Here is a 25,083-nt window from a genome sequence, read left to right on the forward strand (position 1 = left end):
TATATATATATATATATATATATATATATATATATATATATATATATAGCTGAATTTTATATCTGTACACCTGAAGGCATCCTTCACTGAGAGGCTTGCACAATAAAAGAAAATAATGCTTAAATACCCCCCCACAAACACACACACACACACACACACAAAATCAGATTCTCCATCTCTGCAGGTGCTGTCATGGGCCCACTCTTCAGCCTCCCATCTTTTCCCCAGCTCTCCTCTCCTCCCTTTGTTCCCAGACTGCACACCGTCATGTCCAGGTCTTGCCTCAAGGGAGTTGAGCCTGGCAGGAGGCTTGTTTTCAGAGCTTTGCACTTTTTTCCTTGCCTCTTCTCTTCCTTTTTCCTTCCTGGGTTTTTTTCGTCTGTACCGGTGCTGGCTAATTACCGGCGCATTCTCCTCCTGCCAACAGCATGCTGCTGCTGTCGAGCACCTACCCGCCTCCCATCCTCCCCACCACCATCACCTCTTCCTCCCCCACTCCCCTGTTTCTCTCTTTCTCCTCACTAGGAGTGAGCAGTGGAAGGAGGTGGTTGCAAGGGCCAGGGTACAGATGTGTATTAATGAAGCAGTGAAGGGCAGGGGGTGACTCATAGAGCTGGAGAGAGGGAGGGAAAGAGGAGCGAGAGGCTATTTGCATGCAGAGACAACGAGATTCAGCGCTTCTACGATGCTTCTCTCTCTCTCTCTCTTTCTCTCCCTGTCTGTTTGTCTCTCCTTGCACATCCTCTTCCCATCATCCTGCATTCTCTCACTTTTTGGTTCTCTCTCTCTCCCTCTCTCTTTCCTCCACCTCCTTGCCTCTCTCCTTTGCTCTCCGGCTTGCTGCCACTGCTGATTTGAATAATTCAGCACAAGCCGGTATTCTCCAGGGCCCCATTGTCTGTGCACGGCAGGAGAATGAGAAGGAGAGAGATAGGGAAAGAGAGTGAAAGAAGAGAAAGGAGGGAGCACAGGGCAGTGAGCATGTAGTGTGTGTGTGCGTGTGCATAAACGGCAAGGGGAGGTGGGAGGCCCATCCTGCCTGCCTTCACCTCGCTGTGGCGTAAATCAGCACTAATGAGGTAAAGAAGGAATACCTAGGCCCCGTAACAGACTACAGAAGCTTTTGCCAGGCAAGCACACTTATGCACACAGGTAGACACACATTTAACAGTCTACTTCGCCACAACACCTCCATAACCTTCACTGTTCTGCTGTGTTTCAGTTATTGACTTGTTGCTAACCCTCATTCCCATGTGCGCTCGACCCGTCGCATGTTCAATGTCATCCTGCAGGAGGGGGAATATTGGCAAAGAGAGCAATGGTCTTAAACACAAGAAAAACAATCGGTCTACTTGATCAATAAGACCGTTGTTAAGGTCATATATTTGGAAATGGTCAGCAAACGCTTAAAGTTATCAGATTGTTTGCTTTAATCACTGACTTCATTCTCCTACAAAGTGAAAATTGAGAAAACCAAGATGACAGCCTTGGCATATCATGTTTGCATCTTTGCTTAAATATTGTTAATTTCACAGAGCAAAAAGGACTCTGTGAAATGGACCTGCAATACAGAGGTTATTAAATACGACAATCTGAAAGCGCTAAAAAAAAAAAGACGTTTTTTCCAGGAATGCATGCCTCCTCTCCGGAGGTTTTCTGATGTTATTCTTTTGTACTTGTTGCGACAATTTGTAGTTTTAACAGCTGCACCATGAGTAAGAATTGCGTGTTTAATTTTGTACAAAAGGAATTTGTCTGCATATCACAGGCTGCAATTTGACTTTTGTACCCTTCCCCGAAATATATCATCAGTTTCAGCTTGAACCCGGAAACACTGGAGGGCAAAATCCAAACTGCTGAGTACAGAAGACACAACAGATGCTCTCTCATTCTCTCTCTGTAGTTGTCTTTGACTTTTGCACTTTATTCTGCTTTTAAACCTCATTGATCTTCACCTCATATGTTACCTCCTCTCAGCAATAACCCTTCCTTCTCCCCATCCATCTACTGACTTTGTGAAGGAAGTCCAAAGTCTACCTTGTCCATGGGACCTTCCCCAGACAAGAGGGACAACACAAAAGCTGGACACAGATCAGCTGAATGTGACAATGCTCCAGAGACAGCAGTCGAGACTGCAGCTTCTTCACGCCTTAGTGGTGATTTGTTCCCATAAGAAAAAATGTCAGTAATAGCTACACCGTCATGAATATGGACCAATGTGGAAGCTTTGTACTGTCTACACAGTGACTTCAGTCAAGTACCTCTCTCTTAGGAGATGACATACTAGCCTGTCAGATGTAGGGTTTTCAGTTTCTTACGAAAAAAAAGAAAGAAAAACATATAATGTTTAGACATCAAAGGAATGACGCAAATGTTGTGAAAGGGTTTTCTTTTGTAAGTCTTGAGAACTTGCTGTCAGGCATGGGTAAAATGTGCATTTTAAAACATTTTGGAGTGTAGATTCAAAACTAACTACTGCATATTACTTCTATCAGCACAGCTTTAGTTCTAAATTTGGCTCCTGTGGGTGAAGCACTCAATAAAAAACAACGAGCATGGGGGAGGCATGATCACGAGTTGTTGGTTGTTGGGTTGTTTTGTTTTGTTTTTTTTTTTATAGAGAGGAGCTAATTTCCGGGGTACATTTTACAACTGTAATAATATAATCTAGGGAACATTTATTGCATTGTTTATTTGAAATAACAAGCTACATGTTAGATGTGCTCAATTAACCAGCAAATCACAAAACCAGCATAAAGTTTGTGCCTTCACTTAATTTTCTGTTTTCTCAACTCTGCTCCTTTTCAGTTCTCCACCCACACCTAGTTAAGAAGTCTAAACCATGAGGTGTTTCTAGCCATCGGGAAAAGGGAGTTTGCTTCACATTAACAAGCTTCACATGATGAATGAGGCCACATGAGTATAATGGTCAAATAATCAGCTTTAGGAATTCGCTCAATGAATCAAACTCTATCCTTGGAATAATTTCAGTCAGTGAGAGGAAAGACCAGAGACTAACTTTTCACTGCTTGCACTCTGGGCCTTCTCACTTTGTCTGCACTCCCCCATCACTTGCCTTGCCAAAAGCATTGACTGGAGGAGGGAGGAATTCCTCCAGGCAAACTGCAAATTTGAGAGAAAGACTGACTGAAAAATAAAAGACAGGCCAGAAAATGGAAAGGCAGAGCTGTAATAAAATGATGAAAATGATGTTACATCCTGTATGGAAATTGTGTTTTAGCCGGTATCTCACAATCAGGAATTCAGTCATCGTCTTGGTCATCAAAGAAAGAAATAGAGGAATAGAGAAAGAAAGAAAGCAAGAATGAAAGAATATATTCAACATCTGTTCTGCAGCTGGGAGTATTTCTAAGGGTCGCCAGGAGAAAAAGGAATTAAACACAAGGAGGAGGAGGGGACGCTCAGAGGAGCCTTGGCAAGGGGAGAAACATGGGATCCAAAATGGCTGGAATGGATTAAAATGGCAGTAGAAAAGCAGCACCTTCTTATTTATATCATCATATTAGTCCAGTTAAACTTTTGTGTCACACAGATCTGACTGATCTCTCTGCCATGGTTAAGTTTGGTTGACAGCATTCAAAGTGAAACGGTAAACTAGACTTGCATGCTTACATTTTATAGTAAAGTCTCCCTTTCATCTAAAGGTGAAGTAATTTGCACCCTGAGTAAAGTTTCACCAAATAAGTACAAAATTTACAGCATGTAATAGCAGGGGTTCATGTAACACAAGTCTGTAGTTTCTAAAAGCAAACTCAAAGTACTTATCCTTTCCCCAACAACAGCTTCTCAACAGGTGTAAAGCAGCAGTAAAAAAAAAAAATACCCATAAGGCCACACACTCTCACTGCGTGGCAGAGTGGGGACCCAACTCCGAGCTTGGCCGAGCTATGTCACTCCTATAGGCTCTGACAGTAATCAAGAGGAGAAGTGAGTGCTGAGGAAGTGTCAACAGAAACAAACCCTGTGCTTCGTTTAGGCCAGATTGAACTGATAGCTCATTGCCAGTGACATAATTTAGATGAATGGATGGTGCAATCCATCAGAGGAGTATCGCCGGTGTGGGTGCGAGTGTGGGGAAGAGGAGGGGTGCGACCCTCTCCAAGCCTGGCTGCCAGTCGGGATCCCATTACCTTACACCTGTTAACAACACCAGTCCCCTTTTATAAACAGTAAAGCGATCCTTTTATTGAAGGCAGAGGGACGGAAAGAGAGACAGAGAGACCGAGACATGAGGAGAATGTGGAGAATGTGAGTGGAAAGAGCTGAGAGGACAGATGAAACAGAGGAATGAAGAAATGTTTTCTTGTTTGGTTCTAGAGAGCCTTGCACCTCTGGACATGATGGATGAACCCAAGGTCTGGAGAGACAAGTCATGGACAGATGGCTCAGACACACACTAACGCCAACACAACATGTCTATAGACTAAAGCAAGAGGGACATCTAGTGGTGGATAGAGTAATTACCTTTTTCCCCCATCCTGAACTGATTGAAACTTCACCCAAAGATCTCAAGCAGATGTTTTAAATGTCAAGATTCAAAAAGCCATCTGTAAAATTTTGAGAGGATGTTATCAATTTAGCTGATTAACTGGCAATAAAAAGATTGCTCACAAATCTAAATTAACATCTTCAAATAGGAAAACATCTCCAGACAGACAATCCGAACAAGTGAGTCATTTAAAAAAAAATGGATAAATATGTGTAACACACACACTGTCTGAATTTGAATATGGATGATGTGAACAAATGATAAACTAACTGAAGAGGTGCAGTTGCTATTCAAGATGAAGTGTCTTTAATTCAGTTAATACACTTCGAAAATAAAGACAATTGTGATCATATAGTTGGTTTCAGTTGTTGAATCAGTCTGAAAGTTTACAGAGGCATTAAAAGGACTTGCAGTGTCACGAAGAGTCTTCATAAACTTTTGAGTAAAGACCAAAGTTAAAATGTTCATTTCATAAAAGAACCTACAGGGTGCGGACGGATAACTCAACACCAAACTGACTTCAACATCTTCATCAACTCACTCTCTTGTTTTCCTTTCAAATTCTAATTCCACACTGCCAAAGGTTTTATGTTGTAATATGGCACCAGCCCATAACATTCCTCAAGACAGTCTGAAAGCTGTTTTGTGCTACTGAGATGACCACTCAGCAATGAAACATATTGTGGGATACAAGAAAGATTTGTTTTAAAGTAAGTGGTAATTATCTGCCCCTGAAACATTTTTTTATTCTCTATCGTTTTTAAGGGGGAGTGGCGGGGAACCATTATCTCACAGTGAATGACTTGTGCAGAAGAATGAAAAGAAAAACTATCGAGAAAAAGCGGTAGGCTAATTGCTCTTTTTCACACTGTGAAAACAACATGCCAAAAATCAAAAGCCGGGCAAATTTGGTCTAAATTACCTCCCTATAGCCAGAGAGAGGACTGAGATCATTCCCCCAAGAATATTAAGAGGCAGAAAAAGACAGAGCAGGTGATCATTAGCTCTTTGATAGCCGTAGGGGTCACAAGCATCTACGTGATTTTATCATTATTGTTTAGTTTTCATGGTCAACTTGAATTATTCTTGAATTATTCTGAAAAACAGTGTGGGGCTACTTTCTTGGCAGTGAGTTCTTGTCAGCTTTAGTTTTATAGCGTTATCTCCTGACTTACCACAGGTGAAGAGAGTTTGAGAAGCATGAGGTAAGAGCCTTTCCTCGTTCCTCTGCCAGTGAGGCTCAGGCAGCTCGTCCCAGCACGTTTACATGACACCTAAAAAAAACGAATTATTGTGTTAGTGCGACCAAAACTGGACTTTTAAAGTGAATGTAAACGCGTTAGCTCGACTCAAATCGAGTGTGCAATTGTCGGACTAACACACCCAGATAATCCGATTTAAAGTCGACCTGCTGCTGCAGTCGGACTGGAGCTGGAGAAGGGGATCTGCGCATGTGCTAAAGTTTCGCGATAAACTGTGACCCGGAAGTCGAACGGCATTTAAAACGTAAACGCAAACGTAGGAGGTCGGACAAAAGAAGTCAGCTAACTGCTAATGCGTGGAACATGGGAAAGTCTGCAGCAAAGGCTCATTTTTGGACAGATACAGAAGCTAACTTGCGAGCTTAGCGGCCTTTTTTCTATCCACCTCTGTTGCGGTCTGTGACGTCATAGGTCAATCGGTGGTGGCTCATTAAACACAAGCCCAAAGAGTGCATATCGCCACCTATCGTAGCGGAGGCGACATGATTTCAACAAGAAATTGATTTCACTCCCCTGCATGTAAACTGGGACAAGGACAGGACTTATCGAACTATAGCGATAGCTTGACCTACCTGTGCGTGTACTGACTCCTAAATTTGGTTAATTTTGTTTGCCCAGAACACAAGTTTGTGTGACATGAGTTATAAATACATCCAGATGATCCAGATGATCTGTACACAGCTGGAATTATAACAGATGCTTTAACACAGGTATGTATAAAAGAAACAGATCAAGGGCAGATTTGAGACAGTCAAATCGCATAGTCGGGTGGTTTGGAGACAATTTCCATCCAATTACCAACTCAGAAACTCACAAACTAACATGTAACAATACATCTCTTTGGTTTTCTGTGAGGAAAAGCAAGTGTTGTGGTTTTATGCTGTAGTATACTTGCTATTGTCTTGGCCTCTGCTGTCTGTAAGACTGGTGTAAATGTGCTCTTATGTTCAGAAGGACCCATTATAGCTGTCTCCTCTCGCGTCTGTGTGTATTTGTGCTAAGCTAGGCTAACTACCAGCCGCTTGTAGCTTGAGCATTCTAAATATCTTCTCATCTTCCAAACAGCAGGAAAGCAAATCACCCAAAATGTAGAGCCACTCTCACAACAACAAGTATTTAAGTAAAACACACTGAGAGAGTAAGACTAAACACCACATTGATGTGTAGTTTGATTAGATATGATGAGATGCCTGTAATAGCCTGCTATGTACAAACTTGTGGGAGCTATGGAAATGATAAACGATGTGAACCTGTGTGTGTGTGTGTGTGTGTGTGTGTGTGTGTGTGTGTGTGTGTGTGAGCGAATTCAGGAATGTTTTAGAGTCTAAATGAAGTACTTTTTAATTTCTCCAATGATGATAAGAGTGCAACCAGTTCCCTCTATTACCATCTCATCAGTCGACAGTTAAGTGAAAAGTAGAAATGGTAGTCTGTGGGAGTGCAAGTGTCCATAGCCCAACTAACAGCAATTGTACCCAGAAGAGCTTTTCCTGTTCTCCACCCCCCCTCCTCGCACATCGTGTCTTTCACGAGTCACGTCCATCTAGCAATTATTATGAAATTAAAGCTATTTTCCATGGCCGATGTTTGCCCCGGTAATAACCACACCGAGATAGGCTTCATTCATTTAGCATTTCAGTCCAGCTCAATTCCTGTCGCATTAGCAAGAGGAGCAAAATCAGAGTGTCACTCAGATATTCTGCTTAATGGTTTGGCGATGGCCTGGCCTTTTTTTCTCTCTCTCTCACTCTCCTTTTCCTTTTGCGATCCTCCTAACCCTATCTCCAATTACACTGTTTAATCTATATGTAGATAATGGTGTCCAGGACCTCCCTGTTGAAATGTCAGGTGTGACGAGGTTATTAGCTAACTTTTAATTACTGTCCATCATTCACCAGCCAGCAGAACGGCTCGGGCCTCTCCGACTGTCCGCTTATCTAGTGTCTGAATGCTGGCTGCAGATGGGGAAAAGAAAGACATTCAGGAAGCACCAGGTCTCTGACTTAATAACACCATTTTCACACTATTAACGAGAATTAGTGTTTGAAAGAATGACGTGGGAGGGAGGAGAAAATGGTGTAACTGGTTAGAGTAGTACCCTGTGTCAAATGGTTTAATGTAAGCAGGATGGGATGAATAGTTTAATGGAAGGTGATTTAAAAGTTTCGAAGAAGAAGGACATGAAGCAAGAATCAATGGGAAAGACAGTAGTAGCAATTTAACGCTGCGCCAAACTCTGCTGCAAATATAATTTAGCATCAACATAAGGCAAAACCAGACTCTGTCCTGTCAGATTTTTCTAAATACTTAAATCTTGTTGTAATTTGTGGTTCTGCAGACACAGTCACGTCCTTGGTGTTTTTTGTTGGTCTGAAAAACTTGCAGTCTGGTTAAAACAGAGATTGTCTTGTTCATAGAGATTAGCTGCATTTTCCCACTTGAAATGTTTTAAAAGCCTGCAAACCATTTTCTTGAACTCCCCCTGCCCTTGTGTTAAAGCCCCTATTGTACATTTAAAGACCTGCAACCCCTGACCCAAATTCTGCTGCTCTCCACTTTCATTCCTGCTCTCCAATACTTGTACTGGGGCCCAAAATAATATGAATGCCGGCTCTGAGCTCTAAGGTTTGTCTCCATTTGCTATGAAGTATATTGTTATGGCTGTGTTATGGTACATAAAGAAATATATAACTAAATATATAATAGATACTTTGTTTTAGTTTTTTTAATGGAAAAGGAAATTCCCAATAGATTATTAATGTACTGCAATTTCAGCATCGCCACATGTACACATAATGCAACAAAGTCCCGCATTCCTACATGACCTGCGACACCTGCTGGTGTCTACTGGAGGTGATTTACCATTTTTAATCAGACACGCAGTTTTTGAGAAGCAACCGCAGTAATGACATGGACCAATTTTAACACTTTTTCGGGTGGATTGTTTTGGTGATTTCTATGCTTTTCCTGAAGTATTGGTTCTCCAGTGTAGTGTAAAATCCTTTTACCAACATGGAATACACAGCAGGCCAAAATAGGACTTGTGCCTTAAAAATACACAACTGCAACAATATCATAGCCATTCTCGTGTCTTCATTCCAACAAGCAGAGACACGCACACAAACAAACACACCTGCAGGCAGACCAATCTCTCTTCAGCCCTTGAACTGCCTTTGAGCGGATTTACTATTTTAAACTCCGCAGGGCCAAGTGCTGCTGATTACAGCGCCACAGAGAGAAATACTTCCCAGGCTCATTTTTTTCTTCTTCTTCTCCCTCGCCATCTTTTACAGCTTGCAGACAAATTCCGTTGGAGGCAGTGAGCTGTTATTTCAGCAGACATCCTCCCTGTGATGGAGGCTCTGGTTACAGAGAGCTGCCTCTGGATCACACATATGAACACAGACACATGCACCATGCTCACACATTCTTCATTGTTTTCAAGGAGAGACTGGTATATAGTTGGAAATATCTCTAAAAAAAACAACAAAAAATCTGAAAATATGAGACTGAGCCAAACTGTGGAGTCATGTTTGGACTTTTTTTCCTTTCTACAGTTCTTTCTCTCTCTGGGCAACAAATGTCTCTGTGGCATCCAAGTCCCTGTAAAACTCGAGCATTAGTGTGTTTTCAAAACTAACCATTCACTAGAGAACATCATTAAGCCGATTAATGTTTTTCATCCCAACATGCATGCCTTTGAACTGGAGTTTGTGTGATATTTAAGACTTTAAGTGGAGCCTCACTGTTCTGTGAGGGGTTTTGTGTGTGTTAAGACTCTGCTCTCTGAGCTCTGTGGTGAATTACAGCTGACCCATGAAGACCCCAGGCCCTGCTGCTCCTACCTTTGGAAACCCCCATCATCTGGATCACATCGGGCTTAAATGGGTGAGGGGGGGTAGGAAACCCTCTGTCTGACACAAGCAGAGAACAAGGACGCTGAAATTCAGTATTTTTTTTAGCCAGAATGATCAAAAGCTCTTTGTGTAAACTGATAAAATTCATAAATAATTTCATGGGGTGACCTTTGACCTTTATTTGGCCTTATTTGGTCCTTAAGGGTGGACTTCAACAACCATTTGTCTCACTTTCATGTTAAAATACACCTAATACAATTTAACTAAACAGCAATCATCACCAAGGTGCCTAGTTTTAACCACATTATGGTAAATATATTGCATATCATGAAAATAAAATGCAAACAGATCAAATCAAATCAAATTATTGCACCTTCACAAACATCCATCAAAGAGGTCTAAACATAAGCAGAACATCCAATATGATAGTGAATGAGCCTTCACTGCAGCAACAAACCCCAAACCCTCTAGCCTGATGAGTTGCTGCCCCCTGCTGTTACACTGCGCCCATGAACATCTAAACGACTTCCAGCAATGTGTAGCAGCATGTAGCCAGTCAGCAGGGTGGGGATTTTAAAAAGGCAGTTGCCTCCAGATTAAGTCAGAGCTGACACACTGTGAGGTAACTGGATCACCTGAATATATTAATAAGTAACAGTTTGTGAAATCCCTAAAAATCTCAACTTTTATCGAATACAAAGATTGTGTGGATTCATAACAAAATTCTTTTGGAAATAAAATGTTATCATTTTACCTGAATCACAAGCGAGAGAAACATAAGCCCTGTCACTGCTGTTATAAATTTGAAAGCACTGGATGTTCAATTATCCCGTTTGTATGTGTGTGAGTGTGTGTGCGCATGTTGGGATATTGGATATTGTGGCAGGCCACAGGCACTGTAAACAGATACTGCAGGACTCTGCATGCGCATGCTGTGACAATAATCATGCCAGTGTATGATAACAGCAATCAAGGGAGTGAAGATGTTATTTAGGATAGTGCCACCGCAGGAGTTGGCACTTCATATCACTGTAGAAATGAAGTACATTGTAATTTCCTGGCTGGGTGGTAGAGGAACATCACTTAACCTTTTGTTGTTGTTGGAAACCAGTTGTCTGCTTGGCTGCAGGAGATCTTTTGTATTATTTGTATTTGCAATTTTTTCATGTAAACAATACAATAAAATCCTTTTTGATTTATATATGCAAATGGTTTATTGCAAAATGATGTAATAAAGACATCTGACTACAAAGAAATAAGGTATATAAATAGGTGTATACATTTGTTTCATTTTCTTAACATGGATGATATTTTGAAACAATTTATTGTCTGAAAGGCTTCGAGGTGATAGTTTAAGATTAATATGATTAATTAAATGAATATGATAAACAAAATCATTTGGTAATTCATCATGTCACATTCATTGCAAACAGACACACACACACACACACACACACACACACACACTTGCACACACAGACACATATACACACACAGAAGCATTCTACCATTTCAATTATTATTAAACTCTTAGTTATTATTATTCTGTTAGTACGTACAGTAAGTAATGCAACTTCTGCTTCCTTAACTCTGCCGCTCTTTGCAAGGTTAGTGATTTTAGTTTTTGTTAGATTATTAGTTTATTAGTAGGTTAGTTTGTTAGTTTGATGGGAGCTATTAAAAGTTCCTCAGGTTAGTAACTCTTACTTAAACTTAAACTAGGACATGTTAGTATCTGGTCAGGGAAACAAAACTACCCATCTTCTATTGTTGTCCATAACAGCACAACACATTCTCATGACACTAGAGGATGTTCTGGATAAAAGCATCCATGTAATGTGATTTGATGAACACACCTGGTACTGTGAGGCATGCTTTGATCTGATTAAAGATTAACAAAGAGGTATCAGGACTGATATGTTAATGTTTCAGTCAGAGAGAGCAGAGATGTTAGTAAGAGCAACAGGTGGGCCTTTCCAGCCTCACCATTGTTAGTATCAACACCATAAGGAGTGAGTGGTGGAGCTGAGGTCTGGCATGGCTTGTGTCTCACTGAAATACCTGTGATGACACCAAGCCAGGCACTTACCTCCAAGGTTCCACCACACAGTGCAGAGGCAGAGACACAGAGCTGGCCTCTGAGCGTGCAAATTTAGCTCTTAAAGTGTGACACCATTCACAATTTGATGAAAATCACTTTTGTTAGGATTGTTTTAGAACATATGGTCAGCTGTTTAATACCAGCCGCTGTGTCTGCTCCTCTTTTCAGGTTGTGGTTAATAACATTCTCCTGCCCAAGTCCTGAAACCCTTCTTGACTTACTCACTTCAACAATCTTTTTCATTGATTTTTCTTCAGTGATTAATATGAGGCGATTATTTCTGGAAGAAGGATTGCAGGATCATGAGAGAGGAGTGAGCGCCTCAGACTGTGCAAGGGGGTAAAGCAGAGGGTTAGTCAGTGTGTTAGAGATCCAGGCCAGCCACCAGCAATCAGATGACAAGTTAGTAATCAACCGACTGTTAGCAGACATTAGTACTGTTAGATATTAGTGAGATTCTGTTAGTGCAATCCAGACCTGGGTAAAAAGCTATTTGCACATAATTATTAGCATTTGCTGTAATTAGCTTGATTATCAGATGATGGGGCTGTAAGCATCAGGACAGTTTAATTAATGCCAGCAGGCATAATTTAGAAAAATACACACCATTCATTTTCAGCACCATTGTGATTATCTAAAAATCCCACCCAACTGGTACTTGAATGAGGGCATAATAAATGCTAACAATCATTTGTAAATATTTTTTTATCCCTTTTTCTGGTACATCCAGTGGCTAAAAGGAGACAATCAGGCATTTAAAAAGTTTGTAGCTATGAGCTTGTAGCTTCAGGCCCCTTACAGATAGTTTTTTTTTTTTAATCAGACATTCTTCATAATACACATGCACATATACAGGAGCGAACACACGCAGACAGACACACACACACACACACACACACACACCTACAAAATAGAGCCCATGCATAAACACATGCACTCACACTGACACACAAATACACATATCCATCCCAGTAAAAGGAGTAGTTCCTATAGGTCTATATAGTACATTAGAATAATAGAATTAAGCTTGCTAACAAATAAAAAAAAATTGTGCACTACACAACATCCTCACACACTTAAGCAGATGTGTGTGTGTTGTTGTTGGTTGTTTTGTTTTTTTTGTTTTTTTTTTTTAACATTATAGGATTAAAATATTAGCGCTTTCTGGTTCCAGATGTTGGGTCACGAGAGAAGTTAAAAAAATAGCAGGGCAGCCGAAGAAAGCAAACATGCGGTGTTCGATTGCTTTAGAGTCAGTGTTTTTGATCAATGATGAGAGAAAAATGTGGCAGTGGGGGTGTGGGGAGCAGTACGGGTATTACTCACAGCCAGGGAGAATTAGCCTACACATGTTTAGGATAGACAAAGAAATCATTTTAGACTCAAAACACAATCCACAAAATACCTTTCTGCTACATCGGATCATGCTGACACTGACTAAAAAGGGGTTGGTGGCAGTTTTAACTGTTCAAAGCTCTGTTCCTTGATACACCAAAGCGACAGGAGTCTTCTGTCAGTGGGAAAAGATGTGAACATGGCTCTTCTCCTCCTGATGGTACCGGATAGCCGTAATGGCGCCATGCATCAATCACTGTGGTAAAAATGACACGACAGCTGTTACTGTAGTGACTGATGGTGTGATTCACATTCCTGTCAACCTCATTACAAGACATACTTTCAAAGACTTGGTTTTTTTTCCCGTTGTGGTTTAACAAATATGCAAACATTTTTTGGATAATGTTGAATAAACAAATCTGGAAAGTAAATTATGCTAATCTGATTTGGTCATGGTCTCCATTTTTCTGTTGGTTTATCTCCCCTCTTAACTATAATCCTGGAAAAGAGTGAGCATATGGGGGAAAATATGGCAGCAATTTAACACATAACTAATCTCCCATGTTCTATCAGTTCCTCTGTTTATCTCCACTCTCAGCCAGCACCCGAGGCTTAACACTGGGACGCATACTGTATGTGGGCAAAGGCAAGATAACAGTCCATAAAAATGGGATCTGCATTTTATATTCATCCATATTGGAGTGGAAAGAGAATATGAGACGAATAACAACCACAGTGGTGCAACTTTACCGTGATGTTTTACTAGTGAAGGCAGCACAGCAGAGGGCAATGATGCGATGCTGCCAGGTGTACTAAGAGGTCCGGCTCAGTCCTAATCGGTTGTTTCATCAGTGTAACTGGAGAGGAACACACAACACAAAGCAGCAGAAAAGTGTGACTCAGCCCAACTGTCCTCTGGAGGTACCCCAGGGAACGTCTCCTCTTTCATTGCATTGTTTCCCCTCACTGCTTTTTTTTTATTTAGAGGAATGAGACTGAAATACACCCACCATATTACCCACTGAGTGAGTAATACTAGTATGCTCTTAAATGGAAGCTGTGTGACAGCGAAAATGAACCTCGTGGTTTTAATGAAGGTAATCCATCCTGTGCACATAACCTGTCTTGTGGCTGGCTCCCACGTGGCTCCTCCTGGTGTCCTGACTGGCGACATGTCAGAAGCACTGATGGTGAATCCAGTCCAGATCTCATGCAGCACCGACCACCAGGTTACCTTAAAAAAGTAAAAAAAAAAAAAGGAAAACATTTCAAGTCAAAATAAATGTATCATTTACATTTTTTTCTTACCTTACATATTTGCATATAACAGCACATATAACTTTATATGCACATAAAAAAAAATACTAAAAATACTGGACAACTTGTAACATATGGCTACAGCCATGTCTTCTGTATAACCTACAGCCTCACATTAAAAAAAACACTATTTCTAAGCCTGCATCCACCAGAAAATGTTTCTCTATAAATAAATATATTTTAATATTCATAAAGCAAGCATGTCAGAGTGAGGCGAGAGGACTAGGCCCTCTGGTGCAGGAATATCAGGGAGCGTCTCATTAGAGAACAGAAAAAGCCAATACAAAACAGTTCGTGGATATAAAAGAAGCAACAGCAACAACAACAATAGTACCTCTGGTTTTTCCTCTTTTACCTTTGATCCCTGGGTCCCGCAGCTTCAAACACATGAACACGGTGCAGAAAACAGCCTCATCTTCCGCTCCTTTTTCCTTCTCCATGCTGACAAAAAGCTGTTTGTGTGCTCAGGATCTGCAGTAAAAAAAAAAAAAAAAAAAAACCTTGTCGCCTCCCCAAAGCTACGCACTAACACCGGCCCAGAGCCGACAGCAGCTGCGCACCGACCGGAGGAGTCCGGTGAAAACGGGAGAAAGCGGGGGAAAGAAAATGGACGGGAAGGACTGAGCAGAGGAGGAGGCTCCACCGAGCGCTCCCCAGCTGCTGCCACAGGTTTACGGTCTTTTGTATGCGCGCCCTTCGTTCACCATCTGTGTTTCCAGGGCAACCGATGACTGCCTGCAGGCATCCTCATCATCAGCATCCAGCCCAAACACACAACACACACAACACACCCCCCCCCCCCCCCCTTCCGTCCACACACTGCTCATACAGCTATTTTTACAGTCATTTTAACCTTTATTGACGTTTTTTGTTTTGTTTTTTTTTTCAACTGGAGGATTCTTCTTCTAACTGTGGTTTCGTGTCTCTTGTGTGTGGGAAAACTTGAACACACACAAATCATGAAAACACGCAACGAGAATATTATATAACAATGATAATACATATTGCAGAAAAACAATCTGCGCTGATTTGATTAAAAACGCTCAATTTACATCAAACACGTTTATTCATTTATTTATGTGTTTAGCAGCCCAGTTGGAGCTGGTGGCAGAGGGAACTGTTTATTTCATTGTACAGCTAATATTGTCCATCCTGCTATCCGGGGTCAGGTCGCGGTAGTTAATATTATCGCGATTATTATTGTGATTAGAGGTTTTTTTTCTGATGAGTGGAAATGGTTTTTATGTTTGTATGTAAGCATTGCTTGGGCCTAAGGGTGGTGCTATTGGAAAGGATATTATGAGGTACTCACAGGAGACTGTTGGGATCTTTATCAAATGTGTGTAAGGAAAATTGACAAAATTCTTCGACAGGGCTAGTTAGTTTTTGTACAAGTTATTATACTGCTAAATTGAATGAGTTTGAAACCTGTGCTTTAAGTTCAGTATCTTTCATTGTCTGCTCTTTGACCCTTTTCTTTTTCTGACAGACCAGCAGTGAAAATATCAGTACAACAAGCTACAAAGAAACAATCTAATCAATGAACAGAAGTGATATTTAGATTTTAAATGAAATATTATTAACCTGACAGTGAAGGTTGCAGATTGTGTAGAGACTTGTGTGGATACTGATAGATGTTTTAGGAGGCAACTAGCATTTTATGCTATGAACGCCCTCTGATTACTTGAGCCAAAATATATCACGGGAATTTATTAGGTATTTGTCAGGATATTTTCGTCAAGATCAAAATGCTTACCTCTAGACCTTGCTACCCTCGGACCTGTGCCAAGCCACAAAAGTTTAAAGACCAAAGCAAATAAAACATGGCAAGAATATAGAATCCACAACAACCTATGACGGAGCCTCAGGCAATTGATTCTCTGTTATGTTGCCATAAGAGGTCATTTTCTTTGAGCTAAAGACACGTTGGTACCATCAGAGTCAGCTAAAGAGGTCTTCATGATGAAGAGGGACAGCAGAGAAGAAGCTTGTTGTAGTAACATAACATCAAGTTCTCATTCAACCAGCTGCTTGGAGCACATAAAACTGGTAAGGAAAATTCAACTTCACTCAGACTTGAAGCCAGAAATATAATCGGTAAACCATTTCCATCAGCCCCTCCGAGTGAAACTAAGAGATTTCAGTCTGTCTTTCACTGTCCCAAATAAGATGTGTGGGATGGGAAAGAAAACAGAACTGCAATCTGCAACGCTTACCAACATCTTTGTAGTTGTGTGTCTCTGCCCCTAAATGATCAAGCATAAATGTCAATCTTCCGTATACACACATATTTTGAAGTAAAGCGTTTTTTTTTTATATCTGTCCAGCCTGTGCTGTAACTCTGTATGGATCTGCATCCATACTGACAAACCTGAAAACGTATGCGCAGTCATCAGGTACACTGGGCATGTACCGGCCTGTGTAAACAGGAAGCAAAGTCTGTTTGCATATACTGTGAGTACCAGTCAGTAAGTAACTAAAAATATCTAGACGCAAATGCAAAGACCGTTCTGCCTCAGACACGTCCAAACCTAATACAAACACGAAGTAAAATATTGACAAATGCAGTATTTTATCTATATTTTAAAGGCATTGTAGATATACTGGGGCATCCAGCTGACCACCTGCTGTGTGCTGGATACCACACCTACAAATATTTCCTATTTCCAGAATAAGCAAAGATGGTAGATAAACATATATTATTTCGTCAAGATAGGCAACCATTATTATAAACTTTTAACACATTAAGCTGGCTCAGTTCAGCTGTGGGCTCATTGGTCGATGGTGGGTCAACAGATGACGGTTCAACTCAGACCTGCTGCAGAGAAGCCAGAATTCTTTGACATTTTTTGACATAGGGACCTGGCTTCGATTGAAAAAGCACACACAAAAAAAAAAAAAAAACTCACTGAGTCCTTGGAGTTTTTGGAGTCACATTAAGCCAAGCAGGAATAGGTGTTGAATCTCCTGGGAAGGGACAAAAGGACAGCGCTGTACATAGGTGATCTCTGATGAAGGATGAGTTCTTTAAAAGTATGCACAATGTTGTTATGCTATTGAACCTGGTGCATATTATCTCCAATCTGGAAAAACAACCTTTGAACAGCATGTCAGATTTACTGTCAAGTTTATACACTCTAATCTGGCCTGTCTTGGAATCAAAACACCTCAGCAGGATTTCTCCACAAACCTTTAGTCGGGCCACACGAAGGAAAACAAGGGCAACTTATACATTGTGTTGGAAAACACAAACATGGATGGAGTAAACACTACGGCAAGGTCTGCCATATACATAAATGGATTAAAGCATCTGATCCCACAATAATTTCAGTCCCTTTAATATAATTCATCATTCATTATCAACAGCACAGCAGTCTCATGCTATTACACACACATATTGCAGTGGGTGCATGTGAGGGATAATAATTAGACCTCTGTTGCTCTGGATTTAAATTCCTGATTCACACCATAAAAAGAGTTATCTGTCCTCACCTATTAGAAGTTCATCCACTGGGTCTCAGGCTCTGGAAGGTCATTAACGCCTTTCAAGTGCAAATCCCCGGCTCTGAGCAGATATGGTCTATCCCGTTAACTTTGGCTTCCAGCTTCAATTTGAACCCAAATTCATCATCATGTGTGCTATCCCTGCTCTTCTGAGTCCCTTCTGCATCTCTGTGTCAGACTGTCAGAGCCAGAGGCACATTGTTTTCAGGTTGTCATCTGTTCTATTCTCACAGACAGGGTATTTTAGTAACATCTTCAAATTTGGTCAAAGGTCAAGGTGACTTCACAAAACACAGATTTGGGTATCACTGACCTTCAGCATTAAAAGAGCCATTTGGACATGTTTCCCACCAAATAAAACCCACCTGGAGCCACAAAACCTATTTGATCGCTATAATGGAGATAGTTTTATTACAGTTATGCTGTGTATATAAGAACTGTAGAGCTGAAAAATAATCCCCAGCCTGTCGGCAATTGGTGTCACAAACAGGGTACGAGGCAGATTTGAATTGACAAAATATTGAAAAAACTTTTAGTTCAATGTTACAAGATCAACTAAATCTCCTATCATTTAACTATCATAACTACAGTGAATTTTCTTCTCAAAGCCACAGGGAGGGAGGGATGAAGGAGTCTTCAGGAAGTTGATTTTCAACTGTGTCGTTTATCGACCAAGCAATTCATTTAACACTCAGTTTTGTTTTGTTTTTTTTTGTTTGTTTATTTGTAAACGTTTTATCTCTTAACCAGCAAGACATTACAGAATTAATGAAACACTCGCCGTGTCTCTAACGCCTGTCAGTGGAACCGTTTCAGGCTACAATAAAACTAATCTAAACCTCAGCCAGCTGAGGGCGACAGCGTATCCGCTCATGTAAGTTTGGCCTTCCTGAGCTGCCGTACAAGCGTCAGCGTCCCTTTTCTGTCTTCCGGGATATTTGTGTGTCGGCGGTAAACTTGCTGCAGCAGATGCATCGGCCGGGCCCTGCAGGTTTCTCAGGTCTCTGCCGGGTCACCGATCACCTGTACCTCAGTAACGCCAGAGCTGCCAATGATCCGGCTCAGGTGGCTCGACACGACATCACCTGCGTCATCAATGTCAGCGAGAGCAGCGGCCGCCTCCCCGCTCCTCCGGGCGTGGAGTACGTCCACATCCCCGTCCCGGACTGCCCGAGCTTCCCTCTGGGAGATCACTTTGAAGAAGTGGCAGGAAAGGTCGAGCGGACTGCAGGGCGCGGAGGCCGGACCTTGGTGCACTGCAACGCCGGGGTGAGCCGCTCCGCCGCCCTGTGCATGGCCTACCTGGTCCGGCACCGCGACATGACCCTGCTGGAGGCCCACAGGTGGCTCAAGATCTGCCGACCCCTGGTCCGCCCCAACAACGGCTTCTGGAAGCAGCTCATCCGGTACGAGATGGAGGTCCGCGGGGAGAACTCCGTCCGAATGACCCCCTCCTCCATGGGAGATATACCAGACTTATATGAGGAGGAGGCCAGAAATATGACGCCAGTATGAGGCCATTGATGTGTGTTCCCTCCTGGCTTACTTATGGGCAGTGGGCAAATGCAACTACAGGACAACTCAAGCCCTGCACAGTATTTTCACGTCATTTTACTCCACCAACTTCATCTTGCAACTGTAACCATCAGATACCTTTAATATGATATGATATAAACCATGACTGGTTCATTTTGTTGTGTTAACTTAATTGCTCCCAGTCTCTTTGCCGTTTGGCCCGTTCAAAATATGAACTCTTGCTCCATTAAGTCTAAAATGTCCAGTTAACTTTGCATGAATGATTTTCCTTTTAAACTTCTAGGGTGGATCACTACTTGGTGCTCAAAGAAGGCAAATTCTAATATTTAACAAAAAAAAAAGAGAAAGCAGTTTGGAAAGTTGGTGTGTAATCGTTATTGCACAAACCATGAGATTTATCTTGTGATTCTTTGGATGAGAAGTGCTTTTACTTACAGAACGCAAATTCAGGAAACAAGCTCATCTGAGGCTTCAAAGTACAAAAGCATTTATTGCAGATTCAATAGTCATCTAACAGGGTTAAGCAAAAAAAAAAAAAAAAAACACCCTAATTTTAAGGACAGCAGTTTGTTTTCAGGGATAGCCATTCTGAACAAAATGAAAGAAATACTGCATCCTTAATTATTTGGCTACAAAGGCATTAAACTTCACTATTACAGCTATTCTGGTGGTTGTTTTTCCCATTTTGATTAAAAAAGAAAGATCTCACAATGAAAATATATTTTTGGGACATAAAATGGACTTTGATTTTCCTCTCCACAGAAAGGGCCCTCCTTAGATTACAACCACTGTCCCAGTAAAAATATATTAATTTGTCAAACAGGCACAATACAAGAGTCACACATTCAATCACAGTAAAATGATTCACAATTTGGCACAATCTGTTCATTTTAAACATCAACACGCACATCTAAAGGACAGTTTAAATTAACTAGTGGTCAATCTATCCCCAAAGACATACATTTTTCTCAAATAGTGCACCCCCAACAGCCAAAACAATACAGCTGTTGGCACAGTTTTCTCGAGCAAAATACTTTTTAGTCACGCAACATTTCAGACTACAGCTTCAAAGCAGAGTAACAAGAACCAAGTCAGAGAGATAACTGCCATCGGAGGTGTTGGGAAAACATATTTGACAGACTGACAACCAGCATTTCAACACCGCAATCCGTTCCACTAAGACAGTTTTGCATGACATTCAGATGAAAAGCGAAACATTTAGATGTGTGTATCAAACATTTATAGTCCCATGGTTCTGAATGTTCCTGCAGAGTTAGGGATCGAAATATTGACACCATTCTTATATTCATTCATTTTTAGCGTGAAGCAACAGCTCACAAGTGGCTAACTTAGGTTAGCATAACCTGGAAGCCCCTGAAGTAATTAAACATATAGCCTCTTGTTGGAAAGCAACCTGTTGTTTTAACACTTCGATTTCTGTATGGATATAACAAAAGAAATGCAAGTCATGGCCTTTACTTCTACCGATGAGCACATTTTGTCTGGCTAGCTCTTGCTCCTTGCTTGCAGTCTTTATGCTGGACTTGCCAATCAGAAACCGGATGGTGCTAATCTTTTCATGAAATTCTCAGCATTTGCAAGTCTCTGCCTGTAGTATGTGAATATTGACCAGGTATCCCACTAAGAGAATAAAGCTTGTTCTTACATTCATCTGGCCAACAACATGTGGTTGTAAGCAGAAACCCCATTGTGATACTTCAGCACATCTAAGTGGAATCTGGATACATTTTAGCAAACATACATTTAAAACATCTGCACAGTATGTAAGATTCAGATGGCTTATTCAGGTACACAGTGCGATCACTAATGTACTGTACAAACAAGGCTGAAATCCAAACAGCTAATATTTACTTTTGCTACTAAAATATCCTGAGTTGGGACCTTAATCAGGTCAAACTACTAGATTACCTATGAAGTGGAATAATGACACAAGTGCAAAGAACACATGCTTATTTAACCTTCACTGCATTTCACAAAGTCCCTCAATAAGGCAACGATTTCTTCTGCATAGTCATGCAATAAGCATCTAAGAGTACAAAATAGAACTATGTTCATTTAATACAAGATGAAATCAATGCAGATACACCAAGAAAATATCCAACTTCAGTACTCAGTCTTTTCTCACACAACCCAAAGTGTACCCAGCTGCTCCAGGCCACCACCTCCCATGAAAGACTTAAGATCACATCTAAAACAAAATTCAGAGAATTTCAAAACACACATAGTTAATGAGAGTTCATTAAAAATGGAAATAGAAAAAAGGGGATACGGGCTGTTATATCAGCAACTTACATGTTGTTCCAGCTTCTGATATTCTGCTGACTTAGGTCGACGAGCAGATCTGGATTTCTTTCCCTCCAACACAAAGGCAATTATCTGAGAGAAAACAACAACAACAAAAAAAATAAAAAATTATGGAGAAGTGGCTTTCACTGGCTTGTCTGGTGTATGAAACAAATTAGGATTTAATTAGTTCAAATTTCTTCAACAACAACAAAAAAAGTTGTATCTCATACTAATAGTTAAACATTTCTAGGAAATGTTTTTTTTTTTATTGCAGGAATTAAATTTTTATACCAGCATCGTATCAGTGCAATAAGTGTGAACCCACTCTTGGAAGTATTGTTAGCTTAGTTAAGCATAAAGCTAACTTGGCACATTGAGCGGCAGACAAACAATATGGGGTGAATTGGGCGTTTTCATGTATTCACTTGAAAGAGGTCAGAGTAAGAAGAAAAGGTTACCTTCCGCTTGTTGTGGTAAGTGATGTAAAGCACAGCCACCAGCACAGCTGTGCACACAAGGTAGGCAAAGAAATGACCACTTTCAGTGTCGTCCTTCATCTCAGGTGAATTATGCGAACTTGTGTCCCCTGAGTTGTCCTTGTGTTGCTCCTTTTTTTGGGTTTCTTTAACGTTGTCCTTCTCCTCTTCTGGTTTTCCCTTAATGTCCTTCTCCTCTTCTGGTTTTCCCTTAATGTCCTTCTCCTCTTCTGGTTTTCCCTGACTGCCCTTCTCCTCTTCTGGTTTTCCCTTAATGTCCTTCTCCTCTTCTGGTTTTCCCTGACTGCCCTTCTCCTCTTCTGGTTTTCCCTGACTGCCCTTCTCCTCTTCTGGTTTTCCCTGACTGCCCTTCTCCTCTTCTGGTTTTCCCTGACTGCCCTTCTCCTCTTCTGGTTTTCCCTGACTGCCCTTCTCCTCTTCTGGTTTTCCCTGACTGCCCTTCTCCTCTTCTGGTTTTCCCTGACTGCCCTTCTCCTCTTCTGGTTTTCCCTTACTGCCCTTCTCCTCTTCTGGTTTTCCCTTACTGCCCTTCTCCTCTTCTGGTTTTCCCTTACTGCCCTTCTCCTCTTCTGGTTTTCCCTTACTGCCCTTCTCCTCTTCTGGTTTTCCCTTACTGCCCTTCTCCTCTTCTGGTTTTCCCTGACTGCCCTTCTCCTCTTCTGGGGTTTTCTTACTGTCCGCCTGCTCATCTGGGTTTTTCTTATCTCCCCCATTGGTGACCGTTTCTCCTGGTTTTCCCTCACTGGAATCTTTACCAACAGTTGAAGTCTGCCCTTGCTGATTTTTTGGATTTACTTGTTTTCCTTGGGCTTCATTATTTTTGTTAATTGTTGTCTTGGCCATATCCTGAAGTTTGGATGCTGAAGTCGTGCTCTGACTTTTTTCAGGCACAGTAAGAGGGTGTGAGTTTTGAGCACTCTGTAGTGGACTCCCTGCATATGAGATAAAAACAAAGACGACAAATACTTACTGACAAAATTCTGCTTTGGTGACATGCACATCTATTGGGTGTTGTCACAAGTTCTTCACAACTCCAATAACATCGTAGCTAAGTAATAATTTCAAATTGCTAAATTCAGTACTACTACTTAGTAATTTACTATTTACAACTATACATAGGTACCTGAAATTTTAGAAGGTGTTTAAGATGTATTTTTTCTCTCTTGTCAGATGAACAAATTGAAAAAAGTTTAAGTAATGTTTATAGATTGTTTCTAAACAAGGATAAAAAAGGGAAAAAAACGGTTGGTTACTGACTGACATGTTCATTCATAACAACAGTAAGTATCTAATTTATTCCTTTACTCCAAGCTACAATGATGGAATAATAAAAAAAAAAACCTATTAAAGCATCAGCCATGTCAGAAACCCTGGGAGTGATGAACCATTGGTCAATTGCAATGACGCCATAATAGTTATTTAGTTTGATTAACTCCTGTGTTTGTTCAGCACTGCACTCTAAAAACCACAGTGATATGTAAAACCTCCTTGGCAGCAAAATGAGTCCATCAATGAAATATCTCTACAAAATATCTTGTTATTGTTATTATTAATTTTCTTATAAAGGCCTTTCTTCCTGTCAAGATTCTGCAGAAGTGATGACTTGATTTCACTAATTAATCAGAAGTTTGGTTTGGAATATACATTGCTCTTGTGAATAAGCAGAATAAATAAATGCTGGCTTGAATAGGCATATATATATATATACACACACAAGTTTTAATACAAGCCAATATCCATGTCTACACTGGCCACAAAATATAATTAAAATCGGTTGTAATACCTTGTATTTCTGAGGTTCAGTCGTCTATGGAGGATTGATAATCTTTGGCTAAATATCAATAATTTTGTGTGTTTGAGAGTGAACAGTTTTTAAGGGTTAAGTCATTCTGACTTGAAAGGGAAGGGAGGGCAGTGACAGTTAAAACCTTTGACGAGCTTTTCCTTTATGATTTATGATTTTATGGTCATTTCTACAATGAAATTGCTTACAATGAGACCGATGTACAGTAAGAAAGCCCTGAGTCTGCTGATTTATTTTTATTTAATTATTATTATTTTATTTATTTATTTATTTATTTTTCGTTTCCTGTAGAAGGAAAGATGGAGAAGTGAGCAGTTCACGGGAACCAGGCCCTGAAGGCCAAATCATGACCACCATGTTGTGTAACTCAGAAATGACCGGATAACCGCCTCCAGCTCACTTATTCCCCGTTCATGTTTCCGTGTCGACGCCGGTTGTCGGTTTATAAACAAACACCGTGGATATTACCGCTGATGTTTATTGATGTTTCTTGATGTTTCTCGATGTTTCTTGTCGGCCACGTTGCCGACGACCTGATTAGTTTTACTGGCCTCTTGAGTTGCTTTTGTCATTTTGTCATTGCTCCGTGGAGGAAAAGCCGCTTTGCCAGGAAGGCTTTGTGGAGGTAGTCCAACACTTAGCTAACGATGAGGCTGAGGCGGTGATGGAGTACAGAAAACATCGACACAAACTTCGCTCACCTGTGACGAAGCAGCAGCAGAGAAACATGGCGGTAAGAAGGGGAAGCGTCTTCATCTTGTCCGCACAGACAACACGGACTGTGTGTCCTCTCGTCTGTTCACTCGCTGTCTTCTTGTCGCTATTCGACACAATCCGGATTGACTGATGCGATTTGTCAGGTTGGAAGATGTGACAGACCTGGTTCCTGCTTCCGCGTACAAGCCAGCCTCGCGCCTCTTCTGCGGATGAAAACAGGCACGGAGGCCTTTGCTGCCCCCTGCAGGCGGAGCGGAGAGCCGTACACAGAGCGTCACATGGCGGCCATGTGCTCAGCGCCTTCGTGCTCAACACCAACGTCCATAGGTAGCCCAT

At 41.1% G+C, this 25,083-nt stretch overlaps 2 protein-coding genes and 1 long non-coding RNA gene across 3 annotated transcripts; 1 reads left to right on the forward strand and 2 right to left on the reverse strand.

Moving 5' to 3' along the window:
* Positions 1 to 12,828: 12,828 nt before the first annotated feature.
* LOC115049099 (uncharacterized) lies at positions 12,829 to 14,857 on the reverse strand. The gene is made up of 3 exons (XR_003841106.1): positions 14,738 to 14,857; positions 13,816 to 14,299; positions 12,829 to 13,321 (listed from the first exon to the last, which is right to left on the reverse strand). It is a non-coding gene; the product is annotated as an uncharacterized LOC115049099 (long non-coding RNA).
* A 3,964-nt stretch (positions 14,858 to 18,821) lies between these two features.
* Positions 18,822 to 20,084, forward strand: LOC115048756 (dual specificity protein phosphatase 18-like). Its single transcript, XM_029510488.1, has one exon. It carries the CDS (start codon positions 18,856 to 18,858, stop codon positions 19,399 to 19,401), a length of 546 nt encoding a protein of 181 aa, XP_029366348.1. The 5' UTR covers positions 18,822 to 18,855; the 3' UTR covers positions 19,402 to 20,084.
* tgoln2 (trans-golgi network protein 2) lies at positions 19,917 to 25,083 on the reverse strand. The gene is made up of 4 exons (XM_029509864.1): positions 24,732 to 25,083; positions 22,188 to 23,158; positions 21,736 to 21,819; positions 19,917 to 21,631 (listed from the first exon to the last, which is right to left on the reverse strand). The coding sequence occupies exons 1-4, from the start codon at positions 25,081 to 25,083 to the stop codon at positions 21,626 to 21,628; spliced, it is 1,413 nt and encodes a 470-aa protein (XP_029365724.1). The 3' UTR covers positions 19,917 to 21,625.

Source organism: Echeneis naucrates, chromosome 9 (assembly GCF_900963305.1).
Source record: "Echeneis naucrates chromosome 9, fEcheNa1.1, whole genome shotgun sequence".
NCBI lineage: Eukaryota > Metazoa > Chordata > Actinopteri > Carangiformes > Echeneidae > Echeneis > Echeneis naucrates.